At 39.4% G+C, this 17711-nt stretch overlaps 1 protein-coding gene across 1 annotated transcript in view; it reads left to right on the top strand.

Moving 5' to 3' along the window:
• Positions 1 to 5909: 5909 nt before the first annotated feature.
• Positions 5910 to 17711, top strand: part of UTP25 (UTP25 small subunit processor component) — a 36011-nt gene continuing 24209 nt past the window's right edge. Inside the window, exons 1-6 of the mRNA XM_007952977.2 lie at positions 5910 to 6016; positions 7120 to 7159; positions 8242 to 8488; positions 10573 to 10752; positions 11867 to 11955; positions 13658 to 14068. Coding sequence (XP_007951168.1) covers positions 5910 to 6016; positions 7120 to 7159; positions 8242 to 8488; positions 10573 to 10752; positions 11867 to 11955; positions 13658 to 14068 — 1074 coding nt within the window. The remainder of the gene's footprint in view (positions 6017 to 7119; positions 7160 to 8241; positions 8489 to 10572; positions 10753 to 11866; positions 11956 to 13657; positions 14069 to 17711) is intronic.

Here is a 17711-nt window from a genome sequence, read left to right as displayed (position 1 = left end):
TTCTAATTTCCTGTTGTTCTATATCCCTTATATCCTGTCTTGAGCACACAAGGTGGTCGTCAGGGCACCAGTAATAACTCATATAGCCTAAGATATAGAATCTTGATCAATATTGAGTTCAATATTAATGTTCAATGAATATAACTAAAAGATGCCCAGCAGCAGTCTGAGAGGACACTTTCCCCAACCATCATAGACACCTGTCCTCACTGCTTTCTGAGCATCTAGCATTTATCACAGTGTATTGTAATCACTGGAGTTTAGTGGCACAGTGGTTAAAGAGCTCAGCTGGTAACCAAAAGATTAGCAGTTAGAACCCTCCCAGCTGCTCCACAGGAGAAAGATGAGGCAATCGACTTCCATAAAGATTTACAGCCTTGGAAACCCTACGTGGTAGTTCTGCTCTATCCTATAGGGTCACTATGAGTCGGAATTGATTCAACAGCAGTGGTTTGGGGTTTGGTTTTGTTGTAATTGTCTGTGTGCTTATCTGTCCCTTGACAAGACTGTGAACTTGAGGAGGCTGGGAATGGATCTTATTTTTCCTCCTAATCTCAGCATGTTTGCTGGTACATGGTGTTTGGTAAATTTTTTTTTTTTTTTTTTTTTTTAATGAATGAGTGAACTAATTTCATTATTAGGGCAATGAAGGACTGATTTCTGCCTGCACTTTCAAGGAGAGGCTGGATTGCTTTGGGTGTGTGCAGAGGCACTTGTCTGATACGTAGAAAACTGTCTGACTTAAAGGCCTTGAGGAAGAATCCAGCCTCTGCTTCCCTTCACACACACACACACACACACACACGCACACACAAACACACACATCTTCCCCAGAAGCTTCCCAAACCAGAAGTTGAGGTGTCTAAACTTTCATCTTTAGAGATTCATACCCTTGGGTTAATCATTGCTTGCTCTCAGTATTTTTCAAGCCTATGTACCCTTGTTATTACATAAGTTATCATATAAGTTACCACTTAAGTTTCAAGTCTTAAACACCCTCAGTATATGATATATACTCTTCAGCTATGCTCCCCTTGGCTCTGTTGAGAATCTCAGATAAATCCCTGATTACTTTCTGTAGTTTACATTAGAAAGTGGTTTATTTATCTTTTCAAATAAATAGATAAACAGCAAATAAGCTCTTTCAAACAAGATAAACTCTCCAAACCAAAATCATTGCTGTTGAGTTGAAGCTGACTCATAACGACCCCTCCTTGGGTTTCTGAGGCAGTATCACTATGGAAGTAGATTGCCCAACCTTCCTTCCAAGGAGTGGCTGGTGGGTTTGAACCACCAGACTTCTGGTTAGCAGTCAAATGCCTTAGGCACTATGCCACCAGAGCTCCTTTCAAACAAGATACATGATAATATTTGCAACATATTAAAACACATCAAATTTGTATAACTCCAAAAGGTCATATATGATACTAAAAACAAAAACAAAAACTTGATTGGTCACCACTGGAAGATCTAATAAAGCAATTGCTTATGTTGAAAATTGGTAAGTGACGGGAAAGAATCAAGTATTTCTTGCACCTTTTCTGTATGAACTCTACCAGGGGTAACAAAATTTTAGGGAGATATTTGTCTTCATAGAAGTAGCCCAGCAAGTAAATGAAGAGAAAATTATAGAACATCACCCTATTGCAGTCCTTAGTGAATTAATGACCATCAATGGCTGCCAACATCAAAAAAGAATGTTACATGCCTTCTGATGGAAGAATATATAATATAGGTGATAACCTATAACACAATCTTGCCAATCTGATCAAACTTTTAAATCTAACTACCAACTCATGGGAAATACAGAGAACAGAGGAATGTCTTAAACCAACAAATAGTGGGGGGAAAAAAAAAAACACCCAGGACATTTATGAGGCAATCAGAAATTGGACTACTGGCAGGTTGTTAAGCAATCATTTTCACATTTTTTAGGTGAAATAATAATATTGTGGCTATTTGTGTGTGTGTGTGTATGTATATATATATGTGTGTATATATATATATATTTTTTTTTTTTTTAAAAAAAGAACTTTTATCTTTTAGAAATACATGCCAAAATATTTCTTGATGAAATAACTGGATGTCTAGGATTTGCTTCAAAGTAACACAGAGTGGGAGCAAGAGCTGTAGGTGGGCATACATATGAAACAAAAAACAAAATAGCCTGGAGTTGAAAATTGTTGAAATTGAGTCATGGGTACATGGGAGTTCATTGTATCATTTTGTCCACTTTTGTATATATTTGAAATTCTCCATAGAATTTTTAAAAAATTATTGACACCTTCCTGTATATTTTGGTATTCTTGTCCTAAGGGACAGTCAGCCCTCTCTTACCCTTGAGAATCATTATCCTGGAGTATCTTCTCTAAACCACAGATACCCTGAGGAAAAGTAACTTATTAATTCATTAACATCTCTTTGTGAACTAACAGAAAAGATATTTCCTGGACTGCTTTTACTCCTTGAAAATACCAATATGCCTGAGAAAAAAAGGAAGGAGAAAACCTTGGGGGAGGGGAAGGGTTGGGGTGAAAATGGGAAGAAGAAAAATTTTGCCTTCATTACAATTTTCCTAGGGTCTTCCCTTGTTTGTATATGTATCTTCTCTGTATTTTAACTAAATGAATTTCAATTTAGACATGACAAAAAAATGTTTAAATTCTCAGTTTTAGGGTTTAGATTTCACAAAAGGTCCCATTTTATTTTATCAAAGGCAACAACAACAATAGAAATATTTTCAGGAGAAGAGAGTTATTGTTATTTTTCCCATAACTCAGTGAGCCAGTGATGAGACTGATTGGGGGTGAGGGGTAAGGGAAATTTTTGCCTAGACCTGCACACAGGCTATAAGGATGTGGAAACTACAGAGAGTAAGGAGTCATCACTTCAATGGCTCAAGACCATAGCTCCTTATAGGTCTCTGGAAGAATACCAAGAAACTGGTTGCCTCTGGGGAGGGAAGGTTGAACACTTGGGATAGGATGGGTGGAGGGGGAAAAAAGTATGGTCTTTATTGTTATGGCCGGTAAATACTGTGGTTAGTGCCTTAAAATATATGATGACATTTTGCAAACATCTTTTGTTTGCATAAGTGACTGTTTCTTTTATTTCAAAATTAGACAGAAGACAGATGTCTTCTTATGAGCTTCTTGGTTGGGCCAGGAGCTCTGGTGGTACTGTGGGTAAAGCATTGGGCTGCTAACCAGAAGGTTGGTGATTTGAACCTATCAACTGCTCTGAGGGAGAAAAATGAAGCAGTCTGTTTCTGTAAAGATTTATAGTGTTGGAAACCCTGTGGGGCAGTTCTACTCTGTCCTGTAAGGTTAATATGAGTTGGAATCAATTTGATGGCAGTGGTTTTGTTTGGTTTTGGCTGGGCCAGGTGCTGGCACCACCTGTTCTGTTTGCATATTTTCTTGATACACTTTCTTCCAATCCCAGATACTCAGAGTCTAATTAGGAGTAATGATCACTAGAAACAAGAATAGGATGCTAGTCTTATCATTTTAACTTCCCACAGGTATATCATAGTACCGAGCAAAGCTCAAAATTTTCCACAGAAGTGCCCCAATTGCAGAACCTCCTATTTTACCTTAAATATTGAGATTAACTTCGGGGTCTGTGATTTGTTGTTGTTGTTAGTTGCCATCAAGTTGATTCCAACTCATGGTGAACCCATGTGTGCACAGTAGAACTGTTCCATAGGATTTTGAAGGATGTGAATTTTCAGAAGCAAATCACCAGGCCTGTCTTCCCAGGTGCTTTGGAAATGGGTTTCAATTGCCAACCTTTCAGCTAGTGGTCAAGCACTTAACCATTTGTGCCATCTAGAGACTCTCCTGGTCTACGATTTAGCACTTTGTTTTTTATTAGACCATATTATAAGTTACTATTTGGAAAAAGTTTCTCGTCATGTTTAGCCTGTGGTCTAAAAAACCCTGCACTAATCCGCATATCCCTGAGTACCAAGTCCAGTTTTGTGTTTTTGCCTTTTCTTCTGTTATTATGTACGTAACATTCATCAATTTTAAGTGTACAATTTAATGAATTTTAGATATAATGTGTACATACCACCACAATCAAGAGAATAGTCCTCTCACTCTCTAAGCTTTCTTCATTCTCCTTTGCTTGACAGTTTTGAGACACTGGATTGAGTTCTACCATCTTTTCTCAGTGATTTTAGGGAAGTCACTTTGCCACTGTGGATGTGTTTCTGCTTTTATAAAATGAAGACTGTGGGACCAAGTTTGTTTCCAGGGTCTCTTCCAATACTTTCAGAAAATGCAAGGGGTGAGGGCAGAAACATCAGCCTTATGTTATTGTTCAAAAAAACCAAACATGTTATTGTTGTTGTTATGTGCCCTCAAGTTGGATCCGACTCATAGAGACCCCTCCTTGGGTTTCCAAGGCAGTATCACTATGGAAGTAGATTGTCCAACCTTCCTTCTGAGGAGCGGCTGGTGGGTTTGAACTGCAGCCTTCTGGTTAGCAGTCAAGTGCCTTAGGCACTACACTACTAGAGCATTAAGTCAATTCCTAATCATAGTGAGTCCATGTGTGTTAGGGTAGAACTGTGCTCCACAGATCACCAGGCCTGTCTCTTGAGGTGCCTCTGAGTGGGTTGGAACTGTCAGCATTTTCAGTAGCAGTCCAGTGATTAACCATTTGCACTATCTTGGGAGTACACACAAGGAGCTCTGCTGGTGCTGTGGTTAACGGATTGGGCTGCTGGCCAAAAGGCTGGCAGTTTGAACCCACTGGCTGCTCCTTGGGAGAAAGATGAGGCAGTCTGCTTCCACAAAGAGTTACAGCCTTGGAAACCATGCAAGGGTCGCTGTGAGTCTGAATAGACTTGAAGGCAGTGAGTTATTATTTTTATTTATTTTTTGGACGTACATGCAGGCGGCAGAGCCTAGTGAGTAAAAGCCTGTGGTCTCATCATACAAACTTGGGATTTCAATTCTGCCCTTGCCAATATGTAACCTTTTCTAAGCATCATCTTCCTCACCTGCAAAATCAGACTTATGACAAGGCCTATCTCTGGTGGCCTCGTGCCTAAGGAGGAGTTCTGGTAGAATAGAACCTAAGGCATTTGACTGCTAACCAGAAGGCTGGGAGTTCAAACTCACCAGCCACTCCTGGGAAGGAAGACTGGGCAATCTACTTCCATAGGGCTACTGCCTTGGGAACTTAAGGAGGGGTTGTTGCTGTTGCTGTTGTTGTTGTCATTATGTGCCCTCCAGTCGGACCCAACTCATAGCGACCCCTTCTTGGGTTTCCGAGGCGGTATCACTAGGGAAATAAATACATTGCTGCTTTATTAAATATCGATTGGTATTTTCTTTTCAATTTTGGTATAATATAAAATTGTTGTTGTTGTTGTTGTTATGTGCCGCCCAGTCGAACCCGACTCATAGCGATCCCTCCTTGGGTTTCCGAGGCAGTATCACTATGGAAGTAGATTGCCCCATCTTCCTTCAGAGGAGTTGCTGGTGGGTTTGAACCCACTTCTTGTTAACAGTCAAGCGCCTTACACTGCTCAATTATATTCGTTACTACACATTTACACAGACTGATTCCCCGAATCAAAACGGAAGCACAAAACATCCTCCATTCATACTCCTCTTGCCGAGAAGCCGGAAGCCCAGAACGCCTAAGTTCTGGCGCTCAGCGAAAAATGCGGGAGCGGAAATGTCCTTCCAAGAAGCCTCGGCAGGTGGCAGAATCGGGACCAGGAAATTCTAACCCCTGTCGTAACGTGCGACGTAAAGCGGATATGCTTTATTGGCACTGTGTTTCCGCCGTAAAGCGCCGTCGACGAGCTCACGTGGATCGATTGACCGAGCAACTTCCTGGTGAAAAACGCGACTTTCAGAGGTGGGCGAACCTGACGTTTTTGTTTTGCTATGGGCAAACGCGGGAGCCGGAGCCAGAGCCAGCTACTCAATACCCTAACCAAAAAGCAGAAGAAGCATCTTCGGGATTTCGGCGAGGAGCATCCCTTCTATGACAGGTATGGAGGGGCGGGGCCGAGGTCAGAACTGTCAGGGTCTGCAGTAGTTTCCCTGTTTTTGGTACGCTGGCCTCGTAAGTGATAATCACCACTGCTGCCGTCTTTTTTCCACGCTGCGGCACTCGAAGTCAGGCCTTGCTAGTGCTCAGCTGCGAGTGCTCCCACGGGTTCTTCACGGGTCTCCTTAACCTTTTGAGCCGGTAACTTCATGCTAGACGACACACCTGTTGTGTGAACTGAGTTTTGTATGGTCAGAGGTTTTCTAAGATTGGTTTTATTTCTTGTGCTTTTAAAGAATTTGTTGGGATCGTTGACATTATTTTGGTCTGTTGTTGTTGTTATGCGCCGTGGAGTCGACCCCGACTCATAGCGACCCCTCGTTGGGTTTCCGAGGCAGTATCACAACGGAAGGAGCTCTGGTAGCATAATGCCTAAGGCACTTGACTGCTAACCAGAAAGCTGGAGGTTCAAACCCACCAGCCACTCCTCGGAAGGAAGGTTGGGCAATCTACTTCCGTAGTGATGTTGTTGTTATGTGCCGTCGACCCCTCCTTGGGTTTCCGAGGCAGTATCACTACTGGAGTAGCTGGTGGGTTTGAACCGCCAGCCCCCTGGTTAGCAGTCAAGTGCCTTAGGCGCTATGCTACCAGAGCTCCAATTAAAATGAAAAGATGGCTATATCTGGTGCACGCAGTGCATTTGGTAGTTGTGACTTCCTCTAATTGTTCAGACTTACAGGACTTTTTGGTCATCTCACCATTCTGTTGGCGGGCCATTCTAATTAAAAGATTTAGTTAAAAAAAGAAAAAAAGAGGAGGAAAAAAAATAGAGTCTTTTATTTGCTAAGTTGTGTCATTCTTCTGGATGAGAGCCAGTTACTTTATGAGTCTAGTGTCTGTAATGACCTCTTTAAATGTTTCATTTGTCAGTTATCATCTCTTGGTCACGTTCTTACAATCCCTGTCCATATATAGTGCATATATAGTTTTTACATGGCTGTAATTTTAGTGTGTTTATAATGGTATATTCTGTCTTTTTTTACATGAATTTGCCATTAGACTTTTTTTTTCCTAATAGCCATAAGATTATTTGTTTCTTCCCAGGGTTTCAAGAAAGGAAGCAAAACCACAGATCTGTCAACTGGTAATGCTTTATACTATCTTTGTAATAGTGGGTTCTAGTTTGTTAACTTTCAAGAGTATATATATTTATAGTCACTCTTCAATTTCAAGTGTAGGCTATTACTTTAGTAATATTGCTTAGTTTTGAATGCACATGCCTATAAAAACATCATTGAGATAACTAATACAGAGGCCGGAGTTTGAACTATCCCAAGTTTGAAACTGGCCCTTTAGGACCAGTTAAAGGGGCTTACCAGAGGGTTCTTAGTGAAGACTAAGGGGAAGTTTTTGTTTACTTGGCATAAAGAAGCCATAAATAGGATGCAAAAGGAACAAAGGTCCTATCTCACTGTAACAAACTCAAAGAAACTACTTTCTTTTGTTGTATTATAATTTCTCTTGTTGCTCCTTTAAAAATGGTTTATGTCCTATATCTGGGACATAGGTAAAATCTCATTAGAATCTAAAGTTCTGTCTTAAAAAAATCATTGTTCTTCTTTCATGGAGTGGTAACCATTTAGAAAAGTCAGAAGAGCTTCTAGGATCGTAGCTGTTGTTATTATGTGTTGTGGAGTTGGTTTCAACTCATAGCAACCCTTTGTAAACAGAACGAAACACTGCCCAGTCTTGCACCGTCCTCACATTCGTTGTCATGCTTGAGCCCATAGTCACAGCCACTATGTCAGTCCATCTTGTTGAGGGTCTTCCCATTTCTCGCTGACCCTCTGCTTTACCAAGAATGATTTCCTTTTCCAGGGACTTGTTCCTTCTGACAACATGCCCAAACAGACAAAGTCCTGCCATTCTTGCTTATAAAGAGCATTCTGGCTGTACTTCTGCCAAGACAGATGTGTTCATTCTTCTAGCAGTCCATGGTACATTTGGTATTCTTTGCCAACACCACCGGATAATAGCTAGATTAATATTTTAAATAATTTTCATGCTGGGCTTGATTGGAGAGATAGGATTGTATGGTATTTGCAGAAAAACTAATTTATAGTTAGGAAAGTTTGAACCTTTATGCTGTTGGTCTGATGATAGACATAAGGTAACAATTAGAACAATATAGTTTTTTTGTTTTTAAAATTCTCATTTTCCTTTTAGTCAGAGAGTTCAGATTCTTCAAATTCTGAAAGTGAAGCAGAAAGTGAACCAGAACAAATTTCTGGGTACCATAAACTACTTGCTACATTAAAGAATGTTTCTGAGGAAGAAGAAGAGGAGGATGAGGAGGAGGAGGAGGAGGACGAGGAAGAAGAAGCTGTAGATGAAGAACGAGCAATGAGTGGTGAAGATGATAGTGATGTCAGTGTGGAAGAAGAGATGGCAATAGCATCTGCTGAAGAGGAAAGTAGGTGTCTTTGGTGTGGTCACATCTTTGCTAGGACCACAGACAGTGCTCGCTGGGTCCTGTGCCCCGTGCTGTGTGAGTTGGGTGAGAGCACATGAATATCTAGCCAAGATTCTTAACATTGTTGGATTCAGTAATTTCTTTGAGAATCTGTTGAAAATGCCCTCACCAGAAAAATGCAGAAACATTTTTGGTTACGCTTTAATTGACTTCAGTGATCCCAAAGTCCCTTAGATACAGGGCATGGGGAACATCCACAATTTAGTGATGAGTTTACTATACCTCCCATAGGGAGACCAAGTATAATGGAAGATGAAACCAAACCAAACCCTGCTGTCAAGTCAATTTGACTCATAGCAACCCTTCCTGGGGTTTCCGAGGTGGTGGTATCTTTACGGAAGTAGATTGCCCAGTCTTCCTTCTGAGGAGTGGCTGGTGGGTTTGAACCGCCAGCCTTCTGGTTAGCAGTCAAATGCCTTAGGCACTACAACACCAGAGCTTCCTTAATAGGAGATAGCCATAAAAATACATAAAACTTCTCAAGCAGCAGATTTGTATGGAACAGCTACATATAAAGTGTAGAAAAGATGCAGAGTGGTTATATACTGCCAGAGTAAAATAGGGAAGGCTCATAGTTTAAAGCCCAAAGGATAATGTAAATAAATGTACCAATTTTAAGAATTTTGACAAATGTGTACATTCGTGTTGTTCTTTTATGCCCTTGAGTCAATTCTTACTCACAGACTTTATAGGACAGAATAGAATGCCCTATAGGGTTTCTTAAGCTATACTCTTTATGGGAGAAGGTTGCAAGGTCTTTTCTTCCATGGAATGGCTGATGGGTTCAAACTGCCAACCTTTCAGTTAGCTAAACGCTTAACGATTGCACCACCCAAGCTCCTTATGTCCATGTTAATGCTACAAAAATCAAGATATAAAGTATTTCCATTACTTCCAAAAGCTCTTTCTTGTCCCTTTATAGTCTGTTGCCTATCCGTGGCATCAGGCAATCACTGATCTATCACTATAGGTTAGTTTTGCCTATCCTAAAATTTCATATAATTGGAATCATATAGTATGTTTCCTTTTGCATCTGGCTTCTCTTGCTCATTGTGTTTTTGTGAACCTTCATGTTCTATATATTAATAGTTCATTTCTTTCCAGTGCTGAAGTCACATTCCATTGTCTGAATATGTCTATATGACTTTTTACATCTTACTATCTTAATGCTTATTTTCCTTAGAGCCTTGTAGTTTTTGATGTTTATTTTTCTGTACTTTAAGGTGTCTTACTCCTCTGTTAATATTTTATAACTGATTGGTTTTACTGGGATAAAAATTCCTTGCCTCAGGCTTAAGTTTTTTTATTTGTTTTCTGTTTTCCTTTGCATTTTTGGAATTCAAAGAAATGAAAATAGATTTCTTTTAACTTAAAAAAGTAACATATATTTACTGTAAAAATTTAAGTTGTAGTATTGTTAACCTGTATCTCCACCACCCAGAGATAAACACCTTTTACATTTTATATAACTGTTCCGACTGCTTTTCTTTATCGCTAGATGTATGAGTTTAAATGTGCATATTTACATGTATGTGTATAATAATCTCTTCATTTCTGTATCTTGCTTTTTTTCTTTAATAATATATCATGGATCTTTTTTCTATGTCTGTTACTGTGGATTCACTTTAGTTTCTAAAGTACATAGTATTCCATTGTAAATGATATACACTAATTTTTTTCATTAATAGCTCTTGATAGACATTTTGTTTTCCCCCAGATATTTTTTGTCACTATCAGAATTGCTTTGAACATCCTTACATGTACATCTTAGTATACTTGACCCAGGTATTATTGTAAAATAAGTTCCTAGAATTGAAACTAAGTCACAGGATCAGACTTAATTTTGAAATCTTTATGACTACTACCTGAATTTTCTTAAAAATTAAACAATAATAGCAAAAATTCCCAGCTACCCATTGAACACCAGTATTGGTGTAGGCTAAGGAATTCAATTTTATATGTCAACAGAAATATAATTACATTTATGAGTAAATACTTTTACAAATTGTTTCTTAAAATTGCAGATACTTATCAGGCCTTACCTGCTGACCCTCACGAAAAAGATGGGGAAGGGCCACCTGGCACGTCACAACAAGAATCCCCTGAGGAGTTCACAGATGCAAAACACGAGTCACTGTTCAGCTTGGAAACCAATTTCCTTGAAGAGGAAAGCGGAGGCAACTGTTCCCTCAAAGTGTCACAAGGTTGGAGCACAGCATGTATTGTTTGAATTCACCAGGTGCTTAGTACGTGGTTGTACCCTAATACAAGTTAAATCTCCTGGTATTCAAATGAGCAGCAGTAAAAGCAGATAGTTCAGCAGCTGTATCTAAATATTTTGTATTTTTCGGTGGTTAGGCGGTGTTGGGAGATATATTTAAGAGAACAGACAACTGAAGAATGGCAGTGGGGAAGGCCGACTCCCCAGTCCTCACATTTCCATAATTGGGCTAGGGAGGAGACTTTTGCTTTTCTCCCCAAGGGAGGAAATAAATTGGATGAATATTTCCCATTTTTTCTCTCTGCCCTTTGTTTTCGTGAGACCCAGGAATAGTTCATCTGATTGGTCCTTATTATCAGGGAGAACTTCCAAATCTAGAAAGCTCCACCCTGTCTCCCACAGCCTCATGGCTGTGCCTGTGCTCAAATATCAGTCACTTTTGGACAAGGATAGCTGATAGCAGGCTTAGGCAGGTCTCTGCTCCCTCAGGTCTAGTTTCTTAGTCTGTGCCCAGGTGGGAAAGTCAGATTAGTCATGTTCTACGTCCTCATAGCCTTCATTATCCCAGTGCCATTGATCACTTGGGTTTGGTTTTTGGTTATAGTTCAGAATTATGAAAAAGTAGCTTAGAAGTACATCCTGCGGTGCCTTAGATTTTAGGCTGAGCAGTTTAGATTTTTTTCAGAGATTTTTGAGCTGAGAATGTGATTAGAGAAATGCTTTAGGAAGATGAATCTGTCAGAAGTTTTTATGCTCTGGTGGAATAAAATGCAAAAAACAAACCCATTGTCAACAAGTTGATTCTAACTCACAGCAACCCTGTAGGACAGAGTGGAACTGCCCCATAGGGTTTTCTTGGCTGTAGTTTTTATGGAAGCAAACTGCCACATCTTTCTCCCATGGAGTGGCTGTGGGTTTGAAGCACTGACCTTTTGGTTAACAGCCAAGCACCAGGGCTCCAGGGCTCCTTCCTGGACTGGGGTAAGGATCAGGAAAGTGCATGGGAAAAGGATGAGTCAACATCGTGAAGAACAGCAGGCCATTTACTAGGAAAGAACAAAACTTTTCTGCCATTTTCTCCCAATGTTCTGCATTAGATCCATTTCTACAACATGTGAACAAAGAACTGAAAGAAAAAGAAATTCAGGCTGTTGCTACAAATACCCAAACTACCCACCAACTGAAAGTAAGTACATCCCAGTCACAAATGGAGAAGAGCTCTAAGTAAACAGTGGTCTTGGGTTTTAATGATCTCCCCAGATGTGTGACACACACTGGTGGCAGATGTCTTGATAGTGGAGCAGGACATAAGAAAGCTGAAAGAGCCTAGTAGGGCACAAATGTAGCTAGAAATGGCACTGTGACTGGAGTAGGGAAGCCAAGTAATACAGAGGGCTAGGTATAAGTGTTGTTGGAGACAGGTACACCAGGGTGTAGACTGACATCTGCAGTGGGCTTTTCACATGTCCTAAGACAAATTAATGATCACCTCAGATCTTCACTGTCCTTATCTATTAAAAAGGCAGTAATACCTACTTCAAAATAATTTAGTTTACTGACTGATGGATAATAAATGTTCAGGAAAACAGCAGCTACCACTGTTCTTTGTTTAAAATATTTGAGACACCATCACAAGTAAATTATTTAGCTATAGGACAGGTTTTGCTTCTTTGTTTTTTTGTACCACTGATGCTGGTGATGTTCATGGGAGTTATTCAACCTCTTTTTTAATTGAAATTTTTATTGTGATAATAACTATAGGTTTGCATACAGTTGTAAGAAGTAATACACAGATATCCCTTGTACCCTTTACCTAGTTTTCCTCATTGGTAACATCTTGCCAAAATACAGCACAGTGTTACAACCAGGAATTTCCATTGATACAATCTACCTATCTTACTCAAGTTCCCCAGTTTTACTCCTATTTGATTGCATGTGCCTATGTGTATGTATTTAGTTCTATACAATTTTATCATATATGTAGGTTCTTGTAGCCATCACTAGAGCCAAGAAACAAAACACTTCCAGCACCCAAAGACTCCTTTCTGTTGGCCATTTATAACTGTGCACACTCCCTTCCCTCAATTCCTGACCCCTGGAAACCACTGTCTGTTCTCCATTTCTATAATTGTGTCATTTAAAAATGTAATATAAATGAAATCATAGCAGTATGTAACTTTGAGATTGTTTTTTTCAGTCAGCATGATTCCACTGAGATTCATCCAACTTGTATATATCAATATATATAGTTCATTCCTTTTTATTGCTGAGGTCATCCTTTATTTAGAGCAGCAGTTTCACTATATTACAAAAATTGCCAAACTAGTAACCCACAAAATAGTATTCCTTAAGATTCTAATAGTGGAGTTTCAAAAAAAAATTGTTCCATGCTGAAATATGTTTGGAAAAATCTGGGTTAAACAGGATGAAACAGTTTTGTCAGGGGACTAGTCAGAGCCTTTGGTATGCTAATGTACCTTGTGAGTCTCCCTGAGGTACATTGGTTTTGTGGTGCTAACCAAAGTTGTTTAACCATGAAGTGCCTTTTTTCCCAGAATGAATTTTGACTCCTCCCAGAACATATTCCATAATAGTTCGGGAAACACTGACAAAATGGAAGGAGCTCATATTGGAATCAGAAACTGTGGGCTGTAGCCCTCAGCTATATTCCTTCCAGTGGAAACTTTGTTTAGATCATATCACCTCTGTGTACCTTAGTTTCCTAAACTGAAATAGAAGCATTACAGTATCTACTTAGTAGGATTGCTGTGAAGATTAAATAAGATGATCTATGTATCATGAAAGTTCTTGGTAAATTACAAAGTAGTATGTGAATGTAAAATACTAGTATTCTTTCTAACTTAGCTCTTGTTGTATCTCTCCCCTAGTGGCCTACCCTGGGCCAGCTCGTTTTTTCATCCAAGTTTCGGAAGTTGGAAACATTTAAGGCACCAAAGGACATTGACTTAAAGTCACTTTATCTCCAGAAGCCTCTCGAGTCCACCTGGACCAAGACCAACAGCCGGTTTCTATGTGGCCCTAAACAGTCAAATAGCCCTTTCACCCCACTCCAGAAAGAACTCTTCTTGATTATGAATTCTTACCATGACCTGTTCTACCCAGAAAGAACAGCCCTGAAGAATGGTGAAGAAATCCGCCATGTGTACTGCCTCCATGCAATAAATCATGTGCTCAAAGCCAATGCCCGGGTACTTAGCAACAATAGCAGACGTCGAAGCCAGAAACTTGGGGTGGGTGATGATGATGACTTCAGGGACCAAGGACTTACAAGGCCCAAGGTGAGTGGCAGCAGGAGAGCCTCACCCTCAAGAAAGAGGCTACAAGACACTGCATGTAGGTGCCTGGCACACTGCAGATACTCAGGTGTTTTAATGGAAGAATGAGTGAGCCTGGGAGTGGGCATATTAGATAGGCCAGGTGGTGTCAGCTCTGTGGACTGGTTCTTACAGTGTATCTAACTGCAAATTTGTAAAAAGGAGGTACCTCCCTGATACTCTGTTTAAGAATAAAGAAGATAAATCCTAAACATATATAGCAACACTCCATTATACATCTCTTCTTCATGATTGTGTTTAGTTGCTGTTGAATCAGTTCTGACTCATAGTGACCCTATATACAACAGAAGGAAACACTGCCTGGTCCTGTGCTGTCCTCACGATAGTTGGTATGCCTGAGCTCATCATTCCAGCCACTGTGTCAAACCATCTCTTTGAGGATCCTCCTTTTTCACTGACCCTGTAGTTCACAATGCATGATATCCTTATCCAGGGACTAGTTTCTGATACCCTGACCAAAGTACGAGGGACAAAGTCTGACCATTCTTGCTTCTAAGAAGCATTCGGGCTGCACTTCATCCAAGATATACTTGTTCATTTCTCTGGCAGACCATGGTCTTTTCAAATGCATCAATTGTTTGGTCTTCCTTATTCATTGTTGGGTTTTCATATGCTATGAGGCTATTGAAAATACCATGTTTGGGTCAAGATGCACCGTAGTCTTCAAAGTGACATCTTTCCTCTTTAATGCTTTAAAGAGGCCTTTTGCAGCACTTTGCCTAATGCAGTACATTGTTTGATTTCCTGAATGCTGCTTCCTTGGGCGTTAGTTGTGGATCTAAGTAAAATGAAGTCCCTGACAACTTCAACCTTTTCTCTTTTTTTAATGATGTTGCTTACTGGTCCAGTCGTGAGGATTTTTGTTTTATTTATGTTGCAGTGTAATCCATATTGAAGGCTGGAGCCTTTGATCCTCATCAGTAAATGCTTCAAGTCTTCTCATTGTCAGCAGACAAGGTTGTGTCATCTGCATATCACAGTTTGTTAATGAGTCTTCCCCTAATCTCAATGCCACATTCTTCATATAGTCCATCTATCTTCTCAGATTATTTGCTCAGCATACAAATGGAATAAGTGTGGTGAAAAGATCCAACCCTGATGAACATCTTTCCTGATTTTAAACCATGTAATATCCCCTTCTTCTGTTCAAAGGACAGCCTCTTGGTCTAGTTACATGTTCCTCATGAGCACAATTAAGTATTCTGGGGGAATTCCCATTCTTGGCAGTGTTATCCATAATTTTTTATGATCCACACAGTTGAATACCTTTGCTTAGTCAATAAAACACAGGTAAACATTTTTCTGGTATTCTTTGCTTTCAGCCAAGATCCATCTGATATCAGCATTGATGTCCCTCATTCAGTGTCCTCTTCTGAATCTCACTTGGATCTCTGGCACTTCCCTGTTGATGTACTACTGCTGCAACTATTTTGGAATTATTCTCAGCAAAATTTTACTTGCACATGATACTGATGATTGTTTGATAATTTCTGCATTCTGTTAGATAAAATGAGCACAAATAATGATCTCTTTCAGTCAGTGAAGTAGTTGTCTTCCAAATTTCTTGACATAAACAAGTGAGGGCTTTATTGAAACATTTTAGTGGGTGTTCTATCAATTTCTAGAGCCTTGTTTTTCACTAGTTTCTTCATTGTAGTTTGGGCTTCTTCCTTCAGTACCATCAGTTCTTGAACATATGCTGCCTCCTGAAATGGTTGAATGCCAACCAATTCTTTTTGGTACAGTGACTATATTGCTGTCATTGTATTTTGATGCTTTCTGTATTGTTCAATATTTTCTCCATAAAATCCTTCAGTATTGGAACTTGTGGCTTGAATTCTTTCTTCAGTTCTTTCAGCTTGAGAAATGCCAAGCGTGTTATTCTTAGTTTTCTAACTCCAGATCTTTTTGCACATTCATTATAATAATACTTTTTCTTCTCAAAATGCACTTTGAAATCTGTTCAGCTCTTTTTACTTCATCATTTTCTTCCATTCACTTTAGTTACTGTTCATTGAAGACCATGTTTCAGAGTCTCTTCTGACATCATTGTGGTCTTCTTTCTTTCCTGTGTTTTTAATGACCTTTTCCTTCCTTCATGTATGATGTCTTTGATGTCATCCCACAACTTGTCTGGACTCCGGTCATTGGTGTTCGGCTTCAAATCTGTTCTTCAGGTGGTCTCTAAATTCAGGTGGAATATACTCAGGGTGATATTTGTCTTTTGTGGACTTGCTTTAATTTTCTTCAGCATCAACTTGAAATTGCATAGGAACAATTGATGGTCTATTTCATAGTCAACCCCTGGTCTTGTTCTGAGTGATGATACTGAGCTTCTCTATCATCTCTTTCCACAAATGTGGTCGAGTTGATTCCTGTGTATTCCATCTGATGAGGTCCACTTGTATAGTCGCCATTTATGTTGTTGAAAAGTATTTGCAATGAATACATTGTTGGTCGTGCAAAATTCTGTCATGCAATCTCCAGCATTATTTCTATTACCAAGAGCATGTTTTTAACTACTGGTGCTTCTTCATTTCCAGCTTTCACATTCCAATCACCCGTAATTATCAATATATCTTGATTGCATTTTGTCAGTTTCAGACTACAGAAGTTGGCAAAATTCTTCAATTTCCTTGTCTTTGGTTTTAGTGGTTGGTGTGTAAATTTGAATAATAATAGTATTAACTGGTCTTCCTTGTAGGTATATGGATATTATCCTATCACTGACATTATTGTACTTCAGTATAGATCTTGAAATGTTCTTTTTGATAATGAATGTGATACTATTCCTCTTCAGTTTGTCATTCAGTAGACCATATGATTGTCTGATTCACAGGCCAATACCAATTCATTTCAGCTCCCTAATGCCTAAGATACTGATCTTTATGCATTCCATTTCATTTTCACCTTCCAGTTTTCCTGGATTTATACATTCCTACTTCATACATTCTGCATTTTGATTATTAATAGGTGTTTGCAGCTATTTCTTCCCATTTTGAATCATGCCATGATTATGATTATCAGAACTAGAAGGGGACCTTGATGAAGCTTTCATTCATTACCTACATGTTACAGCTGCAGACAGAGACCTAGTTCAGTGGAAGTCTTTGCTAAAGGGAATTAGGGAAAGAGTAGCAGACATAGAACTAGAACCAAGAATTCTTATCACTAAGCTGTGTAAATGTATAACCTTTCAAAACAAAAAGCCCTACTTTCTAGTGTGTAGTTATTACTGTTTAAAGTGACGTTTACATTTATAGGTGCTCATAAGCCTAAGCTTCAGTGGACTTGGGATTTTAGTAGAAAATGCCTTTCATTTCTACTCATACTCTTCATGATGTTACAGAGCTAAGTCTCATACACATCCCCCTTCTCCCTTTGTCTTTGTATTTCTGTATTGAAGAAGACTCATGTTTTTAAATTTTCTCATTGAGGTCAATAGGATTCTAGGATTTTTATACTGATTTGGTTCTTAGAGATTCTCTAGTCCAGACTCCTTATTTGGTACCTGTGGAAACTGAAGCCCAGACAGTTAGTATCACAGCTGGGACAATAATTTGCCCCTCTAATCCTGGTTCACCAT

The sequence above is a fragment of the Orycteropus afer genome, unplaced genomic scaffold (genome assembly GCF_000298275.1).
Source record: "Orycteropus afer afer isolate SDZICR_OR568_19922 unplaced genomic scaffold, OryAfe1.0 scaffold00013, whole genome shotgun sequence".
In the NCBI taxonomy this organism is placed as follows: Eukaryota; Metazoa; Chordata; class Mammalia; order Tubulidentata; family Orycteropodidae; genus Orycteropus; species Orycteropus afer.
The sequence above is the reverse complement of the archived record's forward strand: the minus strand, read 5'-3'. Positions and strand labels throughout refer to the sequence as shown.